Source organism: Rhea pennata, chromosome 2 (assembly GCF_028389875.1).
Source record: "Rhea pennata isolate bPtePen1 chromosome 2, bPtePen1.pri, whole genome shotgun sequence".
In the NCBI taxonomy this organism is placed as follows: Eukaryota; Metazoa; Chordata; class Aves; order Rheiformes; family Rheidae; genus Rhea; species Rhea pennata.
This window is the reverse complement of record NC_084664.1, coordinates 55760207-55783416: the sequence shown is the minus strand read 5'-3', so window position 1 is coordinate 55783416 and position 23210 is coordinate 55760207. Positions and strand designations below refer to the sequence as shown.

At 39.9% G+C, this 23210-nt stretch overlaps 1 protein-coding gene across 2 annotated transcripts in view; it reads left to right on the top strand.

The window, feature by feature from the left end:
- The window catches only part of VPS41 (VPS41 subunit of HOPS complex), a 104644-nt gene that overhangs the window by 36560 nt on the left and 44874 nt on the right, over window positions 1-23210 (top strand). For both annotated transcript variants that reach the window (XM_062569572.1, XM_062569573.1), the window contains exons 5-8: window positions 4408-4482; window positions 9830-9892; window positions 11166-11231; window positions 20757-20876. In XM_062569572.1, coding sequence (XP_062425556.1) covers window positions 4408-4482; window positions 9830-9892; window positions 11166-11231; window positions 20757-20876 — 324 coding nt within the window. The remainder of the gene's footprint in view (window positions 1-4407; window positions 4483-9829; window positions 9893-11165; window positions 11232-20756; window positions 20877-23210) is intronic.

The window sequence follows — 23210 nt, the reverse complement described above, 5'->3', positions numbered from 1 at the left end:
CCAAATTATCTGTGCTCCTGTTTTCTGAAATCTCTAAATTGTCCACAGGTTGTTGACAAGATATTCATATGGCTAAATTGGAAACAGTAAGTGGCTTTGACTGGCACAGCAGTAGATGTATAAAATAATTGATATTAAAAGGTGAGTTGGAGCTGATTCTGGAAGAAACTTTCTTTTAGATAACATACATACCGATGTTTTCTGTGGTCTTTGAATTTCTGATTTTCTGGATAGTTTTAGATGCAGATCTTGGATGGTTACATGAGGGAGTGTAGTTTTGGAAAAAGTTGGGTTGACTGTTACTCAGCTCTGAATAAAATTTCTGGCGTGAGATGTTCTTCCCTTTTGCTATTTTATTATTATTATTATTATTATTTTCCCCAAAGTGTGTTTAATATTCAGACTTGACTATTTTGAAGTTCTGGATTTGTCATCACTTCTTGAGCTGTGTAACTTGCCAGAAGAGCCTTCTAGTAGCCAGTAGGGCAAATTCAACTTGAGCTTTGGAGGTGGGGAGGAATTACGATTTGCTTTGCCTTGCTTCCATCATCCAGGATTTTTCTTAAATGCCCCTTTCTCCCCTGGCTCCTCCACCCACCACCACAACGCATGTGTGCGCACACGCATCCTTCTTGTGTAGGTTTGACTTGCTGGGCACTGTTTGGTTACTCTGAGCCCGTTTACGCATTTGGTCTCCAGAACATGCCGTGTGACTTCCAAAAAACAACAGGTTGGTAAATCCCATCGTCCTACTCTTTCCTTTCCCCTTGTATGCCAAGACAACCTACGTAACCTATTTTGCTTACCTCCTGCGCCTCATTTTACGAGGCTCAAACTTTGTTGAAGCCCTTCACCAGCAAACCTGGGAGAGTATTGGCCAGAGCACTGGGCTGTGGGTGCTCTGTCTGAGGCTTCAGAGAAGCCCAGCGCACCGGTGTGGGCATGTGCGTGCGCTGATGGCAGATGCAGGCTCTGGAGAGAGGAGAACGTGGCCAAGTGAATGTTGTAACTCGGCGTGCGACCCGCTTTCATGGTGAATTCAGTTAAACCTTCTGTGCTGGTTCTTGCAGAATGCTGGAAGTGTTGCCTGTCACAGAGGGAATGGTGGAGTCATGCAGGCTTTCTTTTCTTCCCCTCTCAAAGACAGACACGAACTCTTGTCCTTTGAGCAAAACAGAGGTTTAGAAAGGTGGGTGAGGTAAGGCAGGAATACAGGTACGTGCTGACAATTTTTATGAAGCTTCCAGAAAGTGAGACTGACAGCTGACAGTTTCTTGCCATGTCCTGCACTCTCCCAACCCTAGGATTAGCCAGCTGTGTACAGCGTTTGGCAGTTGGCGTTTCCGCGAGGGCTCTGACCATGGCAGCAGGCTCATGGGTTTGAGCCTCAGTTGATGTCACCCAAACGTGTCGGCATCCAGGCATGCTGGAAGAGGCAAGCTTTCTTGTGGAGAAAATAAAATGCTGGGTTACTGCCCTGCTTAGATTGATTACTCATCAGCTGAGCTATAAGAAATACTGTAAAAGTTCAGACAGTAAAATATAGGGTGATGCAGGGGTGCGTGTTGAGGGTGGCCACCGCAGCAGGTGGTCACAAAAGGTTCTGAACGGATGGGATTTCTGTACTTCTCTGCTGTTGAAATGAGACGCTTCCTCTATGTTTTCTTACGCACCTTGCATTAGTGTTGTGAGGAGTCAGGGCAGCTGTTGCGGAGTGAACGAGTTGGTCCCCCGCAAATGAACACCGATGAGGTCAGCAGATGAAGACTGGCTGCGATGCCAGAGCTGTCAAAGACGGACCAGCTTCCTGCGCTGTCAGTGTTGTGCTCGTTTCTGAGCTCAAAGCTCAGTGAATCAGTACATCTCCTCCGTGGCCAACTAAAATTTCACCAGAGGACGTGAATCAAGGCAAGCTGGTTTCGCTGCTTCCTCAGCAGCCTGCTGTTTTGGCAGACTGAATGCACAGTGGGAGATCCAGTTGGCAGCAGGTGGTAACTGCGATACTTGCACATAATGTTTTGCAGTAAGCTGGTGTTAGACCAAGGGTGATGCCTAGTGGTGTTCCCCAGGGCTCAGTACTGGGTCCCATCCTGTTCAACTTCTTCATCAATGACCTGGATGAGGGGAAAGAGTGCCTCCTCAGCAAGTTTGCTGATGATCCCAAAGTGGGAGGAGTGGCTGATACACCAGAGGGCTGTGCTGCCATTCAGAGAGACCTGGACAAGCTGGAGAGCTGGGTGGAGAGGAACCTCCTGAGGTTCAACAAGGGCAAGTGCAGAGTCCTGCACCTAGGGAGAAATAACCCTAGGCACCAGGACAAGCTGGGTGCTGACCTTCTGGAGAGCAGCTCTGCAGAGAAGGACCTGGGAGTGCTGGTGGATGACAAGTTGAGCATGAGCCAGCAATGTGCCCTTGTGGCCAGAAAGGCCAGTGGTCTCCTGGGGTGCATTAGGAAGAGTGTTGCCAGCAGGTGGAGGGAGGTGATCCTGCCCCTCTGCTCAGCCCTGGTGAGGCCTCATCTCGAGTGCTGTGTCCAGTTCTGGGCTCCCAAGTGCAAGAGAGACCTGGAGCTACTGGAGAGAGTCCAGCATAGGGCTACGAAGATGATCAGAGGTCTGGAGCACCTGACCTATGAGGAACGGCTGTGAGAGCTGGGCCTCTTCAGCCTGGGGAAGAGAGGATTGAGGGTGGGGATCTTATCAATGTGTATAAGGACCTGAAGGGAAGGTGTCCCATGTGACAAGACAAGAGGCAATGGGCAGAAACTGAAGCACAGGAAGTTCCGCCTGACCGTGAGAGAGAATTTCTTCCTTGCGAGAGTGATGGAGCACTGGACTAGGTTGCCCAGAGAGGTTGTAGAGTTTCCTTCTGTGGAGATCTTCAAGGCCCACCTGGATGCAACCCTGTCTAACATGCCCTAGGTGACCCTGCTTGAGCTGGGGGGGGGGGGGGGGGGCTTGGACTAGATGATCTGCAGAGGTCCCTTCCAACCTTACTGATTCTATGATTCTGTGATGCCTCCTGAGCGTAAGGAAGCAAAAAGGTTTGCAGCATCCTATTCCCGATGCATCAGGCAAACTGCTGCAGTGCAGGATGTGGTTGTGCAACAGTGATTGGAAAAATAATTTTAGGAGTTGAAAATGTGATTAGGGTAGAGTGTTTTCCTCCTCTCACCCCCCCCCCTAACCCCCCAAGGTGGAGGTGAGGAAAACTGAATTTTTCCCGAGTTAGATACTTCTTGGAAATCTATGGGCAAGAGCTTTCCACAGGCTGTCAGAAGACTTCAGTTTCTCCTATAGGTTGTTCATCTGAACAGTGTTTTATGTAACTTCCATGGTGGTGTAATTCCAACTGTGATAGCATGCATAAGGACGTGTAATATTTTAGATGCAATTTTGTAACATCTGATGTGACCTCACAGCACCAGCAGAGTTCAGTGACGCTTCTTTTTCACACAAATGTGTGCTGGAGCTCTCTTTTTTCACGCTTGGAATCACGTAACTGATGTGTATTTTGTGGTGCAGTCCGTTCAAAAGCTTATGAGAGTTTGAAATGTTGTTCTTAAATATGTAAGACAGGTTTACTTGGATGAAGATCATTCAGTGATGCTTGAAACAATTAGGTATTTGCTACGGAGGATAAAATCAGGATCATAGCAGTTAAGAAGGTTCTCAGTACTCGAATGTAATTGGATGGGTTTTAATCAGGGGAGGATATGCATAGCATCACTCCAATAATGTTGCAAGTTAGTCCTCACTACTTAATGTAAGAATAGATACTTAGGTTAAAGCAAGCAGTGATAGATGGTTCTAACCTACAAGGTTATATAGCAAAAGAATATCTTAAACGGATGGGAGGAAACTAAAATTGGTGCAGCTTTGAGGCTTATCTCAGTATTTGTCTAAGAATGACTGCACCTATATTACACTACAATACTTTCTAATATTAGATTCTCTAAATACTGTTAGAGGCAAAAATGAAAGCTAGAAAGGGATTTACTGGAAGAAACAATTACCAGTATCACCATCAGACTCAACCAGGGGAATTTTTCAGTTATTTTGATGCCTCCATGGTCAGCATGTCTTTTGCTGTGTTTTGATAGCGGGAGAGGTTTGTAACGGATAGCTGTGATACACAGCGTCAAACTCTTGAGTTCTAGGAGCGTGGCACTTCATAACAGCTCCAAAATCTTGGAACAAGTTGCTGGAAAAAATGTCCAGTTTGAGGGTTAGGCAAAAGCCTTTTTGTGTTTTGGCATTATTATAGAAACACCTATGTTATGGGGGGTTTTTTGATTTGTGCAACTAAGAATTATACAACCTTTAACACACAAATCTCCAGACTGGGGGGATTAAAGCATACGATTGTAAGTTTGAAAGCTTACATTTTTGTTTTTTGTTTTTGTAGAGCCCAGTGAAGATAAATCAGATCAGCCTGGATGAAAGTGGAGAACACATGGGTGTATGCTCAGAAGATGGCAAGGTACAACAAAACTATTTATATAGTTAATGAGGGAGGAGGTAGCCCTCGGTGTTCAACTTCAGGTAATGGTAATACCTGTGGAGCTAATTCCTGTGCATAACACTGCTTTGATCATCCCTTTTGGGGACTAGGCTCACCTTTGAATACTCAAAATTTAAGCCAAATATATTTTACACAAATGTGCCTTAGGAAAAGTAATTACAAGAATGTCAATAATGTAACTGGTATTAAGCTGATTAACAGCTGTGGCAGGAGGACATGTCATGTTAATCATTACTGCTGTGCCAGTTATACTTCAGTGACTAGTCTGCTGTTCCTGCAAGACAGTAGTTTAATGCTTTTCTGCTATAAATCCACAAAATTGGATTTTGTGGGCATGATTTCTGTGGGCTGGTGGTTTTCATTTTTACACACGTTATGAATGTTTCTCTTGAATTATAGAATCTTTTGATAAGCAATCATAGTTTATCAGAAGAATAAAGTGTCTTACAACAGCCACATTAAATAAATGTAAAATCAATGTATGTACAGTTTCCTAAAAAACTGGCACCTACTTCCTTGACTGAGGACATACATCATTTGTGCAGTGTATAACTAACAATTATCAGTGCTTCTCTGGAATGTTGTGCTGTGACATTTAGTGGTTTTGGTGATTGATTTTCCACTTATAAGAATGTCTTTTTTGTTTTTAAGTCGATAGTAGTCTTTTCTAATATTGGTTTGCAATGAGAAAATTTTAATGCACAGTGTGTATTTAAGCTTATTTTTGAATATAATGCTCATAAATGCAGTGCAGTAAAATCGTTTAAATCACTTCTCAATATACCTCTGACTTGCTGAGCAGAAAATTTTTTACTGAGTAGACTTGGGGAGGGGGGCAGGTGTTGGTGATCCTAATGTAACTATTCCATTCAGTAGAAGTCCTATAAATTGAAACTAAAACTGAATCTTGCAGTAGGCAAAAGGGGAAACCAACCCCTTTAGACTGTGTGCATTTTGCTTTTTTCCTTGCAAGATAAGGCAGCTTTCTTTTTTTCTCTCTCAACAGGCAGAGAGCCAGTTTATGTATCCAAGCCTTTTGTTTCTCAAAGATATCTTGATGTCAGTATCTTGACACAGTAATTGGGATACTAGTGCCTATCAAAGTAGGTTGTAGAATTTTACAGTCTGTGAGAAATGCAGCAAGAGTAACATAATTGTCTAAGCAAGATAAGGGAAGGTTCAGTAATTGTGTAAGGTAATAAAAAACGTTGAGCTAGCATTGTTGGTTTGGATGTTTGAAGAGGGTGGAGGGGACAAGCATATCTTATGCTGCTCAGATGTAACTGTGGATTACTGGCTTGAAATATATATATTGCAGTGAGATTGCAAGTCTCACAATTTTTTCATACAATAAATTAATGTTAAAAATGAATATTGATTTTAGGAATGTGCAAAAATGTGTAATGTTTACTCTGGTGTGACTGTATTTGAAAAGGACAAAACACTATTACTTTAAATGATGAATTCTGTCTTTAATTAGTGAAGTAGTTATTGTGGGTCCAGCAGGTGATCTTAACAAAGCAGTCTGACTTTTTTTTTTTTTTTTTTTTTTCCCAAAGAAGGGCTAATTGTGATGTTTCTGATACAGGACTGGATTCAAGGCTGGATGGAGTATCACAAGTGCAATATTAATTATATTTTCCTCTCTAAAGTCTATGGACATTGCTACCTCAGCATATTTTACACTGAAAAGTGCATCTGGAGACTTGAAAGATCTGGGTGTTTTAGAAGGTAGAATTTTTAACTTGACCCAGAAAAGTGCATCTTTCTGAAAGAATCCAGGCAAAAAATAGGTGAAAACAAATATTTGTATGTTGTGCTACTGTATAAGAATGGCAGAAAATCCTGGCGAGACAATGTAACGCTTCCAGGTTGTGGGTGGTAGCTTCATACCTCACATGTCTGCTTACTTGCTCCAGTGGCAGTTTTTTTTATTGTAAAACCTTAAAACAGATGTGCAAGTGGTTGCAAGGTCATCACTCACTCAGATAAGTAGCTAGAAATACTTAACCCTCACCCCCTAAAAGCAAAACAGTTTAGTTTTGTTAAATAAGTTTCAAACAAAAAAGAATATAATAAAATGACGTATGAATTTTGAGCCAACTGGGTTTATACAGTGTTTTCTGTGAACTAATGAAGACTCTGTAGAGTCTTCTCTAGACCACTGTAAAAGATTTGTGTATCTTGCTGTATCAGAATGTATCCAAGATGAAGAATGGAAGTCAGACTCCACCACCACTTTGGTCTGTCCAACTGTAACTGGACAAGGGTGGCCCACTGGTGGGGGAAGATGGCTAGATGCTGAAATACTAAGGCATGAAAGGAGGTCCTGGTGCTAGAAAAGACCAGCACATTTGTAGACCCAGAACTGGGAGGGTGTGTGTGTGTGTATGTGTCTTATTTTTAGGTTTGTTTTTTGCATTTCTGCTTCCTTGTAGACTGTGAGGAAATACCTGGGTCTGACTCTCAATTCTGCTGAAGTACTATTAACTCATTATATAGCAGCAAAATAATTTGCACTGTTATTGGCTTGTAAGTTTTTCCACAAAAAGAAGTATATATTATATTGAAAACAGATTTGTTCTTATGTATTTTAGTGTCACATTTCATGCCTGTAATATCATATATGTTAAGAATATCTATGAATTCAGTATATTAAAAAAAAAAGACTCTTAGATAGAGTGTGTTTGTTTTCCTGAGGTTTTGATCACCAAAAATTTGGCTGCCTCTTTCACATATGAAAACAAAGAAACAACAAAGTCTAGATACACTGAACTGATTGGATGCTGGATGATTAAAATCAGAGAGAACTGGTAAAATACAATGGACTCCTATCATGAAATCCTTTTCCAGCTACCCCAAAACATCATGATTTGAGTGAGGATAGAAAGTAGAGATGGATAAATGCAATACAGCTTTGTAATATTGAAAGAATCACTTTCTCTCTGTAGAATAAAAGACATTAAGAAGTAATAAACTGTTATATGGGGTCTCTAGAGTAAACATGATAACATGTATTTTATGCTGAGTTGTTTTTTTCTTCTTCTGTTAGCTGGCTCCATTTTGTTTCTAAACTCTTAAAGAAGCATCATATTTCTACACTCCATGCAATATTATGAAAATGTTGAAAGAGCTGTTGCTAATGTTAATTTTGATTAATTAGTTTTAATTTGAAAGGCAATTTTTTATTGTTTTTGAGCAGATAGATTTTTTGAGAACTTAGAATCTTGTGTTTTAACCACTCTTTTTTTCTTTTTTTTTTTTTTTTAAAAAAAAACCCTTCCTCCTTTCTTTCTTCTGTTTCTTACTTTTAGTCTGTTGCATTGGGTGTACAGTGCCAATTGAAAACAAAAACCCAGAAAAAACAAAATCCTCTAGAAATCAGCCCGAAGGTATTCTAGGCTTATAGCCAGGCCCAATAGAACCCTTTGGCTGGCTTACACAATCACAGCTTTGCGGTGCTTTTCACCGTCTCCGAATATTGATTTCCTCCCCCCCCCCCGCCCCCTTCCCCAGTCCTTTGGAGCAGTTGCTCAGCACTAGTCAGTGCGTGCAGCACTACTTTTGAAGTGTGTTGTTAGAGACTGTATATTCACTAATGAGTGAGTAATGGACGGCGTTGATAATGCTGCTTATTAAATGTATCCAGGAGACATGCTTGAAAGGGAGATGAGATGTTTTAAAATGTTTCTTCCCTTCACTGAGACTACTGAACTTTGAGCAGGGTGGTTTAATTCCTCACTGAGGTGTGGTTTCATACACTTTTTTGGAGGGAGGTTGGGAGGGAGAGGAGAAGATGATGATCCATCTTGTAGTTTACCTAAGATCTGATTTTTTGCACCATCTCCTTTCTCTGCAGAAATTCTCTAGGTTCTTGTTCAGTGATAGCTGATCAGATTTGATCTTTTCATAGAAAAATTAAGTCTCACTCTGTGGCCCATTGCTGGTACTTTTTGGCTTTGTTCTGCAGATCTTTGCTGAGTGTATCTTGTGGTGATTTGTTTTTCTTGAGCATGGAGACCAGAACTTAGTGAAAGAATTACTTTTCCCAGAAAATAGAGCTGAATGATTAAACCTGTGCGAGAACTTTCTGAGGTGGATTTGCTGTCAGATACAATTTTTCCTCATGCGCTCCATGGGGGTACAGGGCCCTCTTTTCCCTCCTCTCCTCCTCTAGCAGCATCCATCCTTATTGGGATGACTGTGTTCCAGCTGAGGTTGCAACCATTTCCGAGAGTGGGTGGAAATCTCTTAAAATCATATTAAAAAGCAAACCAGTTACAATAGTAACTGCAGCTTTTTTTTTTTTTTTTTTTTTTTTAAAAAAAAAAAACTCCTGAATTCCAGAGAAGCTGAGCTCTCATTATCCCACCTGAAAAACAGCAAAGGGAGTGTGATGTTGCCCAAAGACACCTAAGCCTAAAAGAGAGTTGTGCTTGCAAAAAGCTTGAGAAGCCCTATTCTAGGGCCATAGCACCTAAGGAGTCCAATGGTATTTCTTTCATTTCATACCTTATTGCATCTTTTGTAATTAAAAAGAAGAAAGCATTTAAGAATCTAGTAATTCTCTTGATACTAGAAACGTACTTTTTATGTTGAGCCTTCTGGGGGATTAATTCTGATAGGAAGATATTCTGATGGCCTATGGTTACAATTGCAGTGCTGACAATTAAATGTAGAGACATCAGCATCGATGAGGAGGGAGGATTCTTCAAAGACAGGCATTCCCAGTGGTCATGGAATAAAATAAAATAGAACTAAATGCATTTGGGAGGAGGAGAGGATGCCAAGAAAAGTATGAGGCTTGATTTTTCAGGCTAGTTTTGCTTTATTGTCACAAATTTCTCTTTTCTATGTAAAACGTTATATGCAGCTTCCTTGAAACATCCCTGTATTGCTTGGGGAAAAAAGACTTTCCAATTTCTTCTCAGAAAGGAAAAGCTTTTAATTTGCTTTTGCTGAATGTTTCTGTGCTGCTCGTACCTTACTTAGATTAGTATCTGTTAAACAGATTTGATCAGCCTCAAGCAAAATGAACTCTTAGTTTTTGCAGTGTTTGGGGAGGAAAAAAAGTTAAATACTTTTGCACTGCTGAAAATATTTAAAGATCTACCATACTAGAATCCAGAGAAGTTTCAATCAACTCTTAAGTTGTTAAACATGACTTTTTTTTTTTTTTTTTTTTTTTTTTTTTTTTTTTTTTTTTTTTTTTTTTTTGTAAGTGAATTACGTTCAGCTTTCAATTGTTAAGTGGTTATTAGGTAAATTGCTTTTTTTCCTTGTTTTTGTTTTAATACTTCTGTAGGTGCAGGTGTTTGGATTATATTCAGCAGAAGAGTTTCATGAAACATTTGACTGTCCTATTAAAGTAAGTGCTTGTTTTAATCTTTAGTAATTGTGGTGTTACTGTCTTTAAGAACAGAGGTTGCACTGAAACTAGATGAGAGGAATACTGCTTCCTTATGATGTTATTCAAGTCTCTAGAAAATAGTTATCTATCTCAATATAAACGCCTTTGCTCTGGTTAGGTTAGAAGAAAGCTGATCCAGATTTTGTAAGAAGAATTACTGAGTTTTTCAAATACAAAAAGGCAAAGTGAAAGAGAAATTGTCCTGTTTCAGCTGTTACTTGTCTCAACATATTTCTCTCTTTATAGTTCTGTGATATAAATTCTGAGGGTTCTGCTAACTCTGAGGTCAATATTTTGCAACCAATTCATATCAGTTACACCTATCCTGGGAAAAAGCAATGGGCAGCAATGCTCATGTACCCTGTGTGAGGGGAAAACTTCAGTTATACTCTGCTTGAGATAAGTGGTCTTTTCTGGCTGTTAAAAAGCACCTCTAGTAGGCATATCGGAAGATCTAAGGGTTTTTTTTTGTTTGTTTTAAACAAGAAACTTTTCTTGCAGAAGGAAAAATGGTATGTGGAAATTATTTCAGTTTTGGGGGTGCTACATGTTGCTGCTGCTGGTGGGGCATTACCAAAAAAAAAAAGCTCATTAAGTTTTCACACACATCAGATGCAACTATGCAGCTCACTTGGCTCCCGCTGCCTTGCTGCTGTTACGACTACGTCTCCCCCAGTTGACGTGTTACACAAAGCCTTTTCTTCGGCTCTGCGATTCACCGTGCCAAGCCCAGCTGATCCGTCAGGGTGTGAGGCTGGTGCTTAGTGTGGGAAGGGAAAGAAGCTATTCCAGGCTGTGTGACGATACCTGAGACTGTCGCGTGGCGATACTGGGATACATGTGTTCCCCAGGCAGGCGCTGAGCAGCGCTTACTCAATCCCTGCTCACTACCTGCCGTCTCGTGCTGTACGGCCCTAATTCTGTGCTTGCTGAGCTGTAGTTGTCTTGTGGAAAGTGCACGGTGAACGTCAGGCTCGTGTCCTACCACACGGAAGTTTTTTTCCTGGGAAAAGGTAGTGGGACTTTAAAAAAAAAAAAAAAAAAAAAAAAAAAAAAAAAAAAAAAAAAAAACGAACTGAGAGTCTGAAAGAGTTAGTTTCTGCTTCAGAGGCAGAAGTTGGCTGTAATATGTGATATTTGACAAAGGGTTATCTAGTTTAAAAATTGATGCAGTCCTCCCTGCGATTTGTGAATTTATTTCAACCTCTTCTCCCCCTCCCTTTATCCTCAGATTGTTGCTGTTCATCCTCATTTTGTAAGATCTCATTTCAAGCAATTTGTAACAGGAGGAAAAAAGGTAAGCAGTCATAGCCTAATGAACTTAGGCTACCTTTAACCAGCTTATAGAAATAACTCATATTTATGATTTTAACCCTGAAAGGAAAAAAGTTGTTTTCCCCTTTCTAATTATGCCTTCTATTCCAAAACATTCTCATTTCATAAAAATTAATTTCAGAGAAAGTAGAAAATGCACTATGTTTAAAAAGAGGTTGTAACAAATTGAACTGAGAATAGGAATGCTTTTGTCTTCATATTCTGACAAAAGTCATTTGCGTTTTTTATGCCAGATTTTCTCCATGCTATTCAATTTGTTGAAGTGGGAACAGAAGTTAGACCTTAACACAGACCTTTTAGTCTGTTTGCTGGTCTTGGATTTTTTTTTTTTTTTTTAGTAGTTCAGGGAAGCATATTATTACTGGCTCTGGGTAAAAAGCACAAGCTCTATTCTAAAGTCTTCTTGCCCAGGGAGTTGTATCTGTAGGACAAAACTTTTGGTTTGGGCAAGTTTGGTCTTTTAAATGTGTGTTACTGTGTTTTGTTGGTGTGGGGTGTAATTTCTGACTTCTAGAAATGTAGGGCTCTCACAAGCCCTAGAAATATCTTGTATCACATTGTGTGTTTTGACTTAAAATACACAAAATTGGATCTGAAAGACTTTTTTGAATTCATAGAATTTTGCTGTTGTCTTCCCTTATGAATTAAGGATAATCAATGCTTGCTTGTAGACTCATCAAACTGAATGCAGTGGATCTCCCTTACCAGCATGCAAGAAATACTGACTTCTAGTGCTGAGTACAACTTAATTCTCATTAACAGTTCAATATGTTTTGAAGAATTGCTGTTTTTCAAGATAGTGTGTCTGTTTGACAGCTTTTACTGGCTGGTCAGAGTGCGTGTTGTCCTGAAAATAATGTACAGTCAATGTATGTCTTTCTCAGCCACAGGTTTGTGAAGCTTTTTAGTACTGATAAAAGTAGCATGGAAAGAGAGAAGCAAGCAATTAATAGTAGAGGGCTTCGTCAGGTGGTAAAAGAATTTGGATTCACCTGATGCCAAACAGAGAAAAGCATCAGGGAGTTATCACATTCTCTTTGGTTATGTTTGATTACTTGACAGGTTGTTTCATATTCTGTCCTCTGGGGAATGGTATACTCATTCTTAATACATTTTTTTTTTTTTTGGCTGAGGAACTTTCCTCTTCAGAAAAACTTTAATTGACATCTTAACATAAGGTATTTAGCATTGAAATAACTCCCTTGACACCTGTAACTTGATTTTTATTGATACGTAAATCCAACAAACAAAACCTCTCAGCTAGTGGTAGAAGCCTTTCCTCTTCTGCCCTCTCAGCCAGAAGAAATGTATATGCCTGTATAACAACAACAAAATGCTCTGAGAAAATTCAGAAAGTTAAATTCCGCTTACTTATTTGTCTAAGATACTTTTTCTGAAAAGAAAAGGCCTTGAATAACATCCTTACTTTTTATTCATCCCTCTCCTTAAATATAAAGCAAAGAGTTATGTGGGAGTAGCAGAGAGTGAGTGCACAAGAGAAGAAAAGAGGGCCTGAAGCAGGCATCTCAGTCCCCTCATCCTGTGCCTGCAGGTTGCGTGGTTGCGTGAGCGCCTTTGGATAGGTGGCTGGGACCTCGGTGGCTCCCAAGATCTCCAAGCATTTGCCTTTGTGTGGATACAGTGACTTCAGCTGCTTTACAGGCAGCAGTTGTTGGAGGCATCCCAGCTATCTTCCTCCACCTGCACAGAGACAGGGACAGCAGTGAGCATGAGGTGCAGGAAGGCTGAACTCTTCTGGGTTGTGGTGCTAATGTGGAAATAAGGCTGCCTCTCATTTTAGGGTAGTCTTAAGGGGAAAACCTTTGCTTGTGACCCTTACAGGATGCTCTCTGCCTGAGTGTAAAGGATATGAGCTGCTTACTCAAATGGCGTGGGGTGTATCTTTGTTTTCTGGTGTTCTCGGAGATGGTAACATTATGCATTTCATCATTTTAAATGATATTTAAAAAATCATTTGCTAAGATCACTTGAGGAGAGATTCAGCACTTCATGGAGGGCCTTGAATGAAATATGGACACTTAATCCCCTCCAGTTGCACTGCCAACATTTTTGTTTTGGCAGATGAAAATGATGTTCTTGTTTTTTTGAATTTCATGTTGATTTTTGGCTTATAGTGAGAAAATCAAGGACAGTCAAACTACATGTGCACATGGAAAGCAAGAGCACCTACCACACACCAAATTTAATACCATTTTGTCTCATCTTGAGAGAGCACTTAAAAATCTGCTTAAATATATTAACTTTATAGCCAAGCGTCTACCTGAGTAGGATCCTTTAATATGGGTACTTTCATGAAGTGGGCCTGTAACTGTAAATTACCATATGGTTAATGTTTTTGAGGAAAAAACAATTCCTCAAAACTGAGGGATGGAAACACTAGCTGATGTGCTTTGGAGGGGTATGATAGGGCTTCTCGTTCCAAACACTGGAAGGTGGTTGGAACTTGCTTGAATTGTGGTGTGATCCTGAGACTTAACATGTCTTAGAAATGCAGCCTGACCAGCAGCTGACTTAAAAACAGTGATTCCTGGGGGAACAGTTTAGATCATTAGACTGTTGGATTTTAACTTTACTTAGGTTAAACTATGCATCTGTTTATATAGTTACCTAAATAGACATGGGCTAGAGTCCTTCAAGAGATTTAATTGTTTTATGATCTAATTAGCCAAACTAAAATGTTTGTTTATTAAAACATTTATTTTTATAAGGAAAGAACTTTTATTAAGCTCTGGAATATTATTGGGCCTTCTACTTTTGCCTTTAAAAGCCCCCCCACTTTATTTTTTCCTCCCCCCTCTTTACTTTTTTAACCAATGAGTATCATGTGTGCCTAGAAAAACAGGCTGGTATTGCGGAAGTGTTGGCGTGAGCTCAGTGAGAAGCAATAGGTGCCATACAAAAAAGAAGCATTCCCTCACTCCCCTCCCCCTTATCTCTGCAATTAACTACAGCACCATTGTGATGACTTGGTAGATGATGGTAACCCTGCAATAATAATACTTTATATTGTAAATAACAGGGCATTCCTGTCCAGAGCAGACGGTAGAGCTTCAAAGCAAGGGAAAAGACAAATACTGTGCTATTGAAGGCCATAACCTTCTACCTTTTAAAAAAGGGTCTAATCTTAAAAAATAACAGGGTAAAAGCTAGCTAAATGGGGGTGGTAAAGCTGCAGTAAAGGTGTTCTTTACTTAACTCTTAGAATACTGGTCTTTCCCAACATATCAACTAAATGAATGTTATAGCACAGTGCAAGTGTCTATTATATTTGGAGGGTTAAAGAGGTAGAACCAACAGAGAGGGAAGATTGAATAATGGGGATCCAGCACAATTCAGGAAATCAGTTCTGAAACAAGTTTGAGAGCAAAATATCAGCATCTTAGAGGATGGGGCTCGTACTTTGCCTAGAGCATGGATTTTCCATAATAACTGTTGATTTGAGCATCTAATTTGAAACATTTTTAATAAGCTGGATTTTAAGGGTTAATGAGCTGAGATAAATGTGCAAATTTTGACCCATGACTGTCAGCAGTTGCATCTCTATCTATAGATATATAATTATATACATGATATCTTTATATAGGATAAATATATAGAATGAATCTGTATTTTTGGAGAAGATACGCTGTGAGAACCAGTTTTAAAATGCAGATATGCCTCAACATATTTGTGTGTTCCCATTTATCTTCCCGTAATTAGTATCTGAGCATATAGATATCCATGTTCAAGCATTAGATTCCCCTTCTTGTGGAGAGAGAATTTAGTGCTGCCTGGGGCTAATTTAATATTTAAATCTAAGATAAAATTTTTGTTTTGGAATCCTGGACGGGATCCACAGAATCTCCTGCCTGAGACACAAAAGAAAATATTCTGAATTCTTTTTCACTCCTGGTAGCGCAACTTTATATTCATTGAAAGAATAGCGATCCTGAACAATGCACAAGCAACAGCATTCTTGTGAAACTGCAGCTGCTGTTACGGGCAGTGGCATATGTGTGTTAAAGTCAGGTCTGCCAGGGAATGTTTTTTTTCTTTTTTTTAATTGTCTACTTTTTAGTGTCAGCGGATGCACTTTGCTTTGTGAGTAAGTAGACGACCTTTACCTCTGAACCCTATGATATGTACTTCATAATAACTGGTTGGACTACTTTGACAAATTATTAAATTGTCAGGATGCTGTTTGCAGCACAGTCCATTTTTAGAAAGCAGGTAGTCAGCTGTTTGGCATTACGTTGGGTAGAAAAGTACCAGATAAGAGAGGCAGATTGCTTTGAAAGCTATAAAATGTCAGTCAGTAAATACTCAAAGGTCCGGTTTAAGTGAAGAAAGAGTAAATACTAAGGCAATTTCTGTCTACGCATTGGATAATTTACCATAAACAGGAAACAAACTGTAGCAGCAAGCAAGCCACAGTAGTATGGGTCTACGATTTGTATATTGTGGTGTATAATGCCAGGTTGTAGCCTACATTATTCAACAAATGAGATTTTGATCTATAGTGATGTGTTCTTTGCTTAATAAGCAGATGTTTGACTGTGTTTAACAGATGCGCACTTTATCTTGAAAAACAAAAAACACTCTCCCTGTTCTGTAAGGGACAATTTTTCTTTGGGTAAAGAAAGTGTGAATTGTAGTCCTGTCTGAATATAACCTATAGTTGGGTGTTTTGCAAACACCTGATGGAAGACTTCTTTCATGACTAAGGTGACAAGCAAAGAGGATCGAAGTATATGAAATGTATGAGTTTGTGTCTCTGCCTGCAAGACTTCCGAAGTCCTTGCTTGATCTCCCTTGACTTCTGCTGCTGCCTCTCTTTTCCTCTCCTTCTCAACTCCTTAAACCACAGAGCTTTGTGCCAACACAGTCTTGCCAATATTTTAATTGCCCACCTTGGGTTGAAAACTTAAGGCCCACAGCAGCCTCTGCCTCATTTGAACTCATCCAGGCCAGTCCTAGTCCAAACACAAGTGATGATTTTTCGTGTTGCTGTGTGTTTTCCTGTGGACGCAGAATTAGTGTGTTGTCTGATGGCACGCTGCTCTGGGTTACTCTAAGTTATCTGTTAATCTGGGCTGTGCCAGTAAACGTTGCTCGTTTTATTGTTAAAACAATATGGATCTATACTGATCACTTGCAACCATGACAGTAATGTGTTAGGTTTTTGTGATCTTGCCAGGCTGAGGAGAGAGCTGGTGAAACAGGTGCCAGAAGCAGAACAAACACCACAGGTATGGTGTTCGGGCTGGGCTCCAGTCCAAGAGAGACATGGAGCTACTGGAGAGAGGCCAGCGTAGGGCTGCGAGGATGATCAGAGGGCTGGAGCATCTGCCCTATGAGGAACGGCTGCGAGAGCTGGGCCTCTTCAGCCTGGGGAAGAGAAGCCTGAGGGGGGATCTTATCAGTGTGTACAAGTACCTGAAGGGAGGGTGTCAAGGGGGTGGGGGCAAATTCTTTTCAGTTGTCCCATGCGACAGGACAAGAGGCAATGGGCAGAAACTGAAGCACAGGAAGTTCCGCCTGACCGTGAGGGGGAATTTCTTCCCTGTGAGAGTGACAGAGCACTGGACCAGGTTGCCCAGAGAGGTTGTAGAGACTCCTTCTGTGGAGAGCTTCAAGGCCTGCCTGGACGCAGCCCTGTCTAACATGCTCTAGGTGCCCCTGCTGAGCAGGGGTGTTGGACTAGATGATCTGCAGAAGTCCCTTCCAACCTTACCGATTCTAACAGCCCTCTGAAGGTAGGCTCATCTTTGCATTCAGGCAAGCAAAGAATAGGCAAGAGTAAATATAGAGGGGCTTTGCCTAGTTTTATTTGTCTGAATGTGAAAATTTAACATGACAGTGCTGCAATAGGGAAAGAAAGGGAGATTCTACAGTTAAAATTTTGAAATTCTCAACCTTTTTATTTCTTTGCATTAATTGTCACAGAACTCTTAAGTATTTATGAAGAAGGCGCTACACTGAAACAAAGGGATTGTGAGGAGTAAAACGCATGGGAAATGTTTTGCACATGTGGTGCCATGCATGTTGCTTCAGTGAAAGCATGTTTCCTCTGCCTCAGAATTACTTTATTTCAGTGTTTTGAAGGCATATTTGGGGGGTGGGGTAAAATCTAATTTGAATTATTTCACTCTATTGACACTACTAAAGCTGCAGTTGTTGGCCTCTTTGTTCAGGGGATTGAGAATTCCTATACGTAGTTTAAAGACTGGGATTACATGTAATTAGTGTTAATGCTGATTGCATGACAGGCTCCACTAAATCCAAGCACCAGTCTCGTCTCTTTACTGGATGCACTCTACAAATAGCATTCTGCGCTCTGTCCGAGGAGGCTGAAAGATACTTAGAGAGGTATTCACTGATCGAAGTGAATTATATCAGCTTGTTCTTTAAATCCGAAATTGTCCTACATGGCAGCCTTATATCACGCATTTCAATGTGTCCATTCTTTTAATGATCCGATTTTTAAGCGTAAGCTGTTGTGAAGACTTTCAAGACCAGCAAAATAATTTTAGTAGTGGGCTACTGGAAGATTGCAATGTACTATCACGAAATATGGGTGAGGAGCCTTGAAATCAAAGTTCAGTTTATGTTATTGTAGCTATATTACCATGTTGCTGTACGTGCAAGAGATGCTGGAAGTGTGTTTTAAGTGCTACTCTGTTTCAACAAAGGACAGGAAAGATTTGCCAGCGGAGATCAAAGAGAAGAAGACACAAACTGTATTGCAGAGAATGCAAGAAAGTCATTTTGTGGCTGCTGTTGAAATATAAGTACTGTGAATGCTGACTGCCAAAATGTGGGATTTATGGGAAATAAAGCCCCAAAATATTTTTCCGTATGAAAAAGAGGGAGGTGGTAAGAGTCCCTCCAGAAACAGTGGGGTTTTTTGTTATGTGTCTAGCTTCTATTGAAGTTTTAAGTAGCTTTCTGGTGTGATAAACATTTCAGTATGAAGACAGAATGGAAGACTAAGAAATAACTTAGTCTGCGTCTTTGAGAGAAATGTGTTCAGTGCATAGCAGTTTTGAAACATGTAGCTAAGTTCTACGTTCAGTAACTCAGTTTCCAAGTGTCACTGTTACAAGAAATAATAAATTGCATTCTATATCAGAAAATAGCAGGTAATTCCATTGCAGATAAATTAGTAAAATACTAGTTGAGTTTTTTTTTAATGAAGCCATAATTTTAAGTACAATTTGGCGTCAGTGTTAGACCTATTGCACTTCTTGATATAAAATGGGGGACTTTAGAGTGCTCTAGTAAACCGAATTGCCTCTCATCTTTGTTACAAACAATATCAGACTGCAGTCATCTGCTGCCTTCGTTTGAGAATTCAATTAAGCGTGCTCTTGTAGTCAAGCATAGACTGAGGCAGGATTTTTCTTTTCTTCTTTTTCTTCACCAGGTCTTTCTTAGGCTATTTACTTTTTCTTTGCAGTTTTCTACTCAGGTAGAGAGGCATGAAAAAGCATAATACTCAATAAACCATGAGAACTGAAAAAATAGCTGAAAAAATCATTCCAAGCTCGCTCCGAGTCTTATATGTAACAAACTTAAATCAAGATCCAGTGATAAACAGAAAAGTTTCAAATTCCAGTTAATATAATTGATATCAGCTAGTTTTACCTTTCACATCATGCACATCAGTTTTAGCAGCCTTGTTCAATGTGTCCAGATGAAAATATTACATATTTGCTGCCACCTGAATTGGAATGTATTGAAAGAAGCATCCTAGTAGCAATTCATTTTTTGTCAAGTCTCTTTTGAGGAGTTTGGGAACTATGAAATAATTCTCAAGTCTAGCTCAGCATGGCACTGAATTCTAGATAACATCCTCTGCTTCCGAGTCAAGCTGATTAGTTTGGGTTAAGTACTGCTCACATGTTTCACCTCCACCTAGTAGGCTGCTATAGCACATGCCTCTGTATGGCACTGTCTCCTGAGCATAGGTGCTCTCCCTTGCTTCAATGACCTTGTCTTGTTTGCTCTGGAAGAGCATGTCCCTTAGGAGATTGGTTGAGTAGCCTTTTTATAGGTGGGGGAAAAAATACCCTTGGCTCTCCAAAAGGTGTGCTGGGTGCATGTGAGCTTTGTTAAGGGCACTGAGTTATTTTGGTGGTGTTAATGTTGCAGGAAGCGCTTAAGTAAAAAGTTTGATGTCTGCAAAACTTTCCGATAAACCATCCTAGAGCAACTGGTTTAAACTTTGAAGGAAAATGTTTGTCCTTTGGTGCCCTCTTGTGGCTCTAGGATAGAGAAACAGTTTGAGCAATTGCCATTAAAAAAAAAATAAACAATTAGTTTTTCATAGTTTTAAATCTTTGTACAAATATGGGTTGGGGAGGAAGCCGTACATAGTAAAGCATGTACAGCTGGATCTTAGATGTGAAATGTTAGAAGTGTATTCATAAAAAAATAATTCAGTGTAGGTTTTAATGTAGGTTTTAATATTTTAAGTGCTGGCACGCCGTCATTTTACACTTCTTAATAGCCCTAGTGTGCTCTTGTGAGGTTCAGGTTGTGCATGTGTCTCTGCGTACATGCCTGCGCTCCGGCACAGGTTGGCAGGGCTGGTGCCTTTGGACATAGCCTTCCCAGACACTTCAGCTTCTTGTCTTAGTTTATCCCTCCACATGCTGCCCTTTGCATCACTCAAAGGGATTCCATGTTATAATCCTATTAAATAACTTCCTGAAACCATAAAGAAATGAGTAAAAGAGTTGGACTGTCATGCAAACTGTCTGCAGATAAACCTATCTGCATTTGCTATCGCAAAGCATTTCATGATATCCTATTGTTTCAGATATTCTATAATAATTTAAAATCCTTGTTTGCAGAACCCAGGATTCCCAATCACAAAAGATTTACAATCAGCAGCACAGTCAGTGCAATCTGCATGTGTGGGTTTAATGTGCAGCGTATCTATCTAGAGCTCAATCAAAGGGCATATAGTTCTGCATGAGGGCTAAGCCAGAAGCTTCATGTTTGGAGATCTTAGGTAATTTTGTCTGACAACCCCCAGACACGCGGGACTTAGTTTTTCTGTCTCCTGTTTTTTGGTGGGAGGAAAGATCCCATCACCGAATCAGTGGATGAATGTGAGATGGTCTGCTTTCTTTACCAGCTTTCACATGTAACTGTTGTCACTAGCTCTGTATGTTTTAAGTTCTTAAATTCCTTAATCTCTTTATCCTTAAAATGGGAATTAGTGTATTTAGCCTTGTTTGGAAAAGCTTGATAGCAGGGCTGCTTGTTACTATTAAAGTAACTTGAATTCTATGATTTATAAAGTTCCCAACATTAATTGTAGTACGTGAAAACATTTGCTTGTGTTTGCTTTTGATTTGTGGTAAGTGTATATTTTTCCTGCCCCTAAATCAGAGCAGAATAAGAGCAAAAAAACATTTTCAGTGTTTACATACAGCACTGCATTACAGAAATGTTTCTTGTTGCACTTTTTTTATAGTTGCTGTTATATGAGAGAGGTTGGATGAATAGATGGAAGCCTTCAGTTTTACATGAAGGAGAGGGAAATATAAGAAATGTGAAATGGAGAGGACACTTAATTGCTTGGGCCAATAATATGGTAAGTATGTCACTGGTAAATGGACAAAAGTTACACCACACTGATATTAGTAAATGTTTCAAAATAAAGTGCCTGCATATTCCCTTAAAAATAATACATTTGAAGAGTCCAATATATAAGACATTGAAAAAAAGCATTTTAGATGTTTTCTTTACAGACAATTCTGCTGCTGGCATTTCCTGCTGGCTATTCAGCGTTCTCCGTATAACTGCTTGCTTCTGGAGAATTTAAGAGAAGTAGCTGTACAAACAATCATTAGGGGTAGTCGCCAGTACGTACTATTGTAAAACAGAGTTTTCACCACTGAAGCAAGCTGCCTGAGGAAGTAATGCTAATGTAACTCCTTAAAAAAAACCAACCAACCAACCAAAAACCCTTATAATTGTGTGACAATTTTTGTATGTATTTCTAATGCCAGTAGAAAAGACTTAGGAGAAAGTAGGTCCTTTTTGCTCTAATTCATATTTTAAAGGGAACCATCATTGTCATGCTGAGTGTTGCATTTCACCTCTCATTGTAAATCTAATTGATGGGTCAGGGTCTGTATTTTGAAGCTCAGCAGTGAGGGGTACGTTTCAAGTATGTAACATGTCTAGGTCCCAGAGTTTTATTTTCAAATATGACTGAGACTTCTGAGAACATTAGGTTTTTTTTGCCCCTCAAGGCGTGGTTCCCCTTCTAAAGGGAAGCATTTATTAAAAAAAAATTTAGCAGTTGTTCTTGCTTTAAAAACAATTTTATATTAAATTGTTGAAGGTAGACTTTGTGTTTATGTACTCCCCTTTAAAAACTATTAGGTTTGAAACTTCAGCAAATGCTTGATCTTCATGGCATTAACTCTTTTGAAGGTTTATTCTTTTCAGAATCATACAATTAAATATATATTCTAGGTGAATCTGCTGGGAATAGATAGGACAGTTGAGGAGAGCTATCCCTAGAGATGATGTGCCACATCAAAACACAGCATGCTAATAAAATGTTGAGAAGCATCTGTCAGAGACAAAAAGCCATGGTCAGGGCCTATCTTTCAATGAAAAATAAGTGACACTTGCCCTCCAAAAGATTAATATATTTGGTTATTGGTCTTTCCCTTCCCCCCACCTTTACCTCTTTAAAATTTTCTCTTCTTCTAGCAAGGTTGAGGGAGAGTTATTGCTCTCTTTTTTTATTATTTTTTTCTTTTCTCCCCCCCCCCCCCCCCCCGCCCAAGTCATTAAGGGAAAATCTTATATAGCCTTGCTTCTTATTGTACTTTGCATTTAGCTACCTAATTTTTATATTCTTGAGCTTTCTGGATTTTTTGATGCTCGGTATGTGAGCTTGTTAGGCCTTGGATATTCTGAGATCAGCTCCAGGTTTTTTAGGCAAGGCCTAATTCTGCTGTTGGATGTTCATGTAACCCATGTCCGTTGCTGTGCCCACTTCCCCTTCATCTATGGCAAGAGTGAATTTTACAGACTGAGGGACCTGAGGACCAAATCCTTAGAGGTACTAGGCTGCCTAGCTCCCATTAAAACAACAGGATTTTGGCTGTTTTGTGGAAGGAAGGCAACTCTGGAAGTCTTTTCAGTTCATGACCTGAATGGCACGCTTTAGCTACAGGGGATTCCTCGCTGTCATAGTGGGGCACTTCAAAAGTAAACTAGTCTACCTAATGCAACATCTGCTGCCTTGAAGAAAAACGGAATGTGTCATTTTTATTTGAAAACTGATTGTAGACAAAGTAATAAGATTAATAGAAGACAACTTCATTAAAACGCAGATCAAACAAGCTTGCATGTTTTAATCAAATGAGCTTAGAAAACACAAAATATAAGCTGCTTGTTTATGTTACCCAGAGATCTGGGCTTTCTGCACTGCAGAGTCTGTATGCAGTGTTTTCTCTGAGACCACAATGACTGTTAACTTCAGAGCTGCCAAGAGGAGAGTGTTCCACATTCGCAGTTCTTCAGTGACAAAGATCACTAAAGAAGCCCCTGCCCATCCCTGGCTGCATGTTTCTGCCCACCCCCAGGCCATTTACTGCTCCTTGTGATACGGATTTAAAAACAAAACAAAAAACCCCTGCCTTAGACCATGACCCCCGCATGTGGACTTGTTGACTTATGAACAGTTGAATCAGTACGGCAGGGGACCTAGAAACCTGCAAGGGGGGTGGGGGAACTGAAAGAGGCAGGGGAATTTCTTAAATCAATTTTGTCACTGCAGAAATCATAACATGGAATGGCATCCTGGACACTGACCTTTCAAGGTCCCTTCCATCTGCTTTTATGTGATCATGAGAGCTGACTTGTGTGCTTGGTGAGCTTAAAGGAAATATCTAGCAAAAAGCTT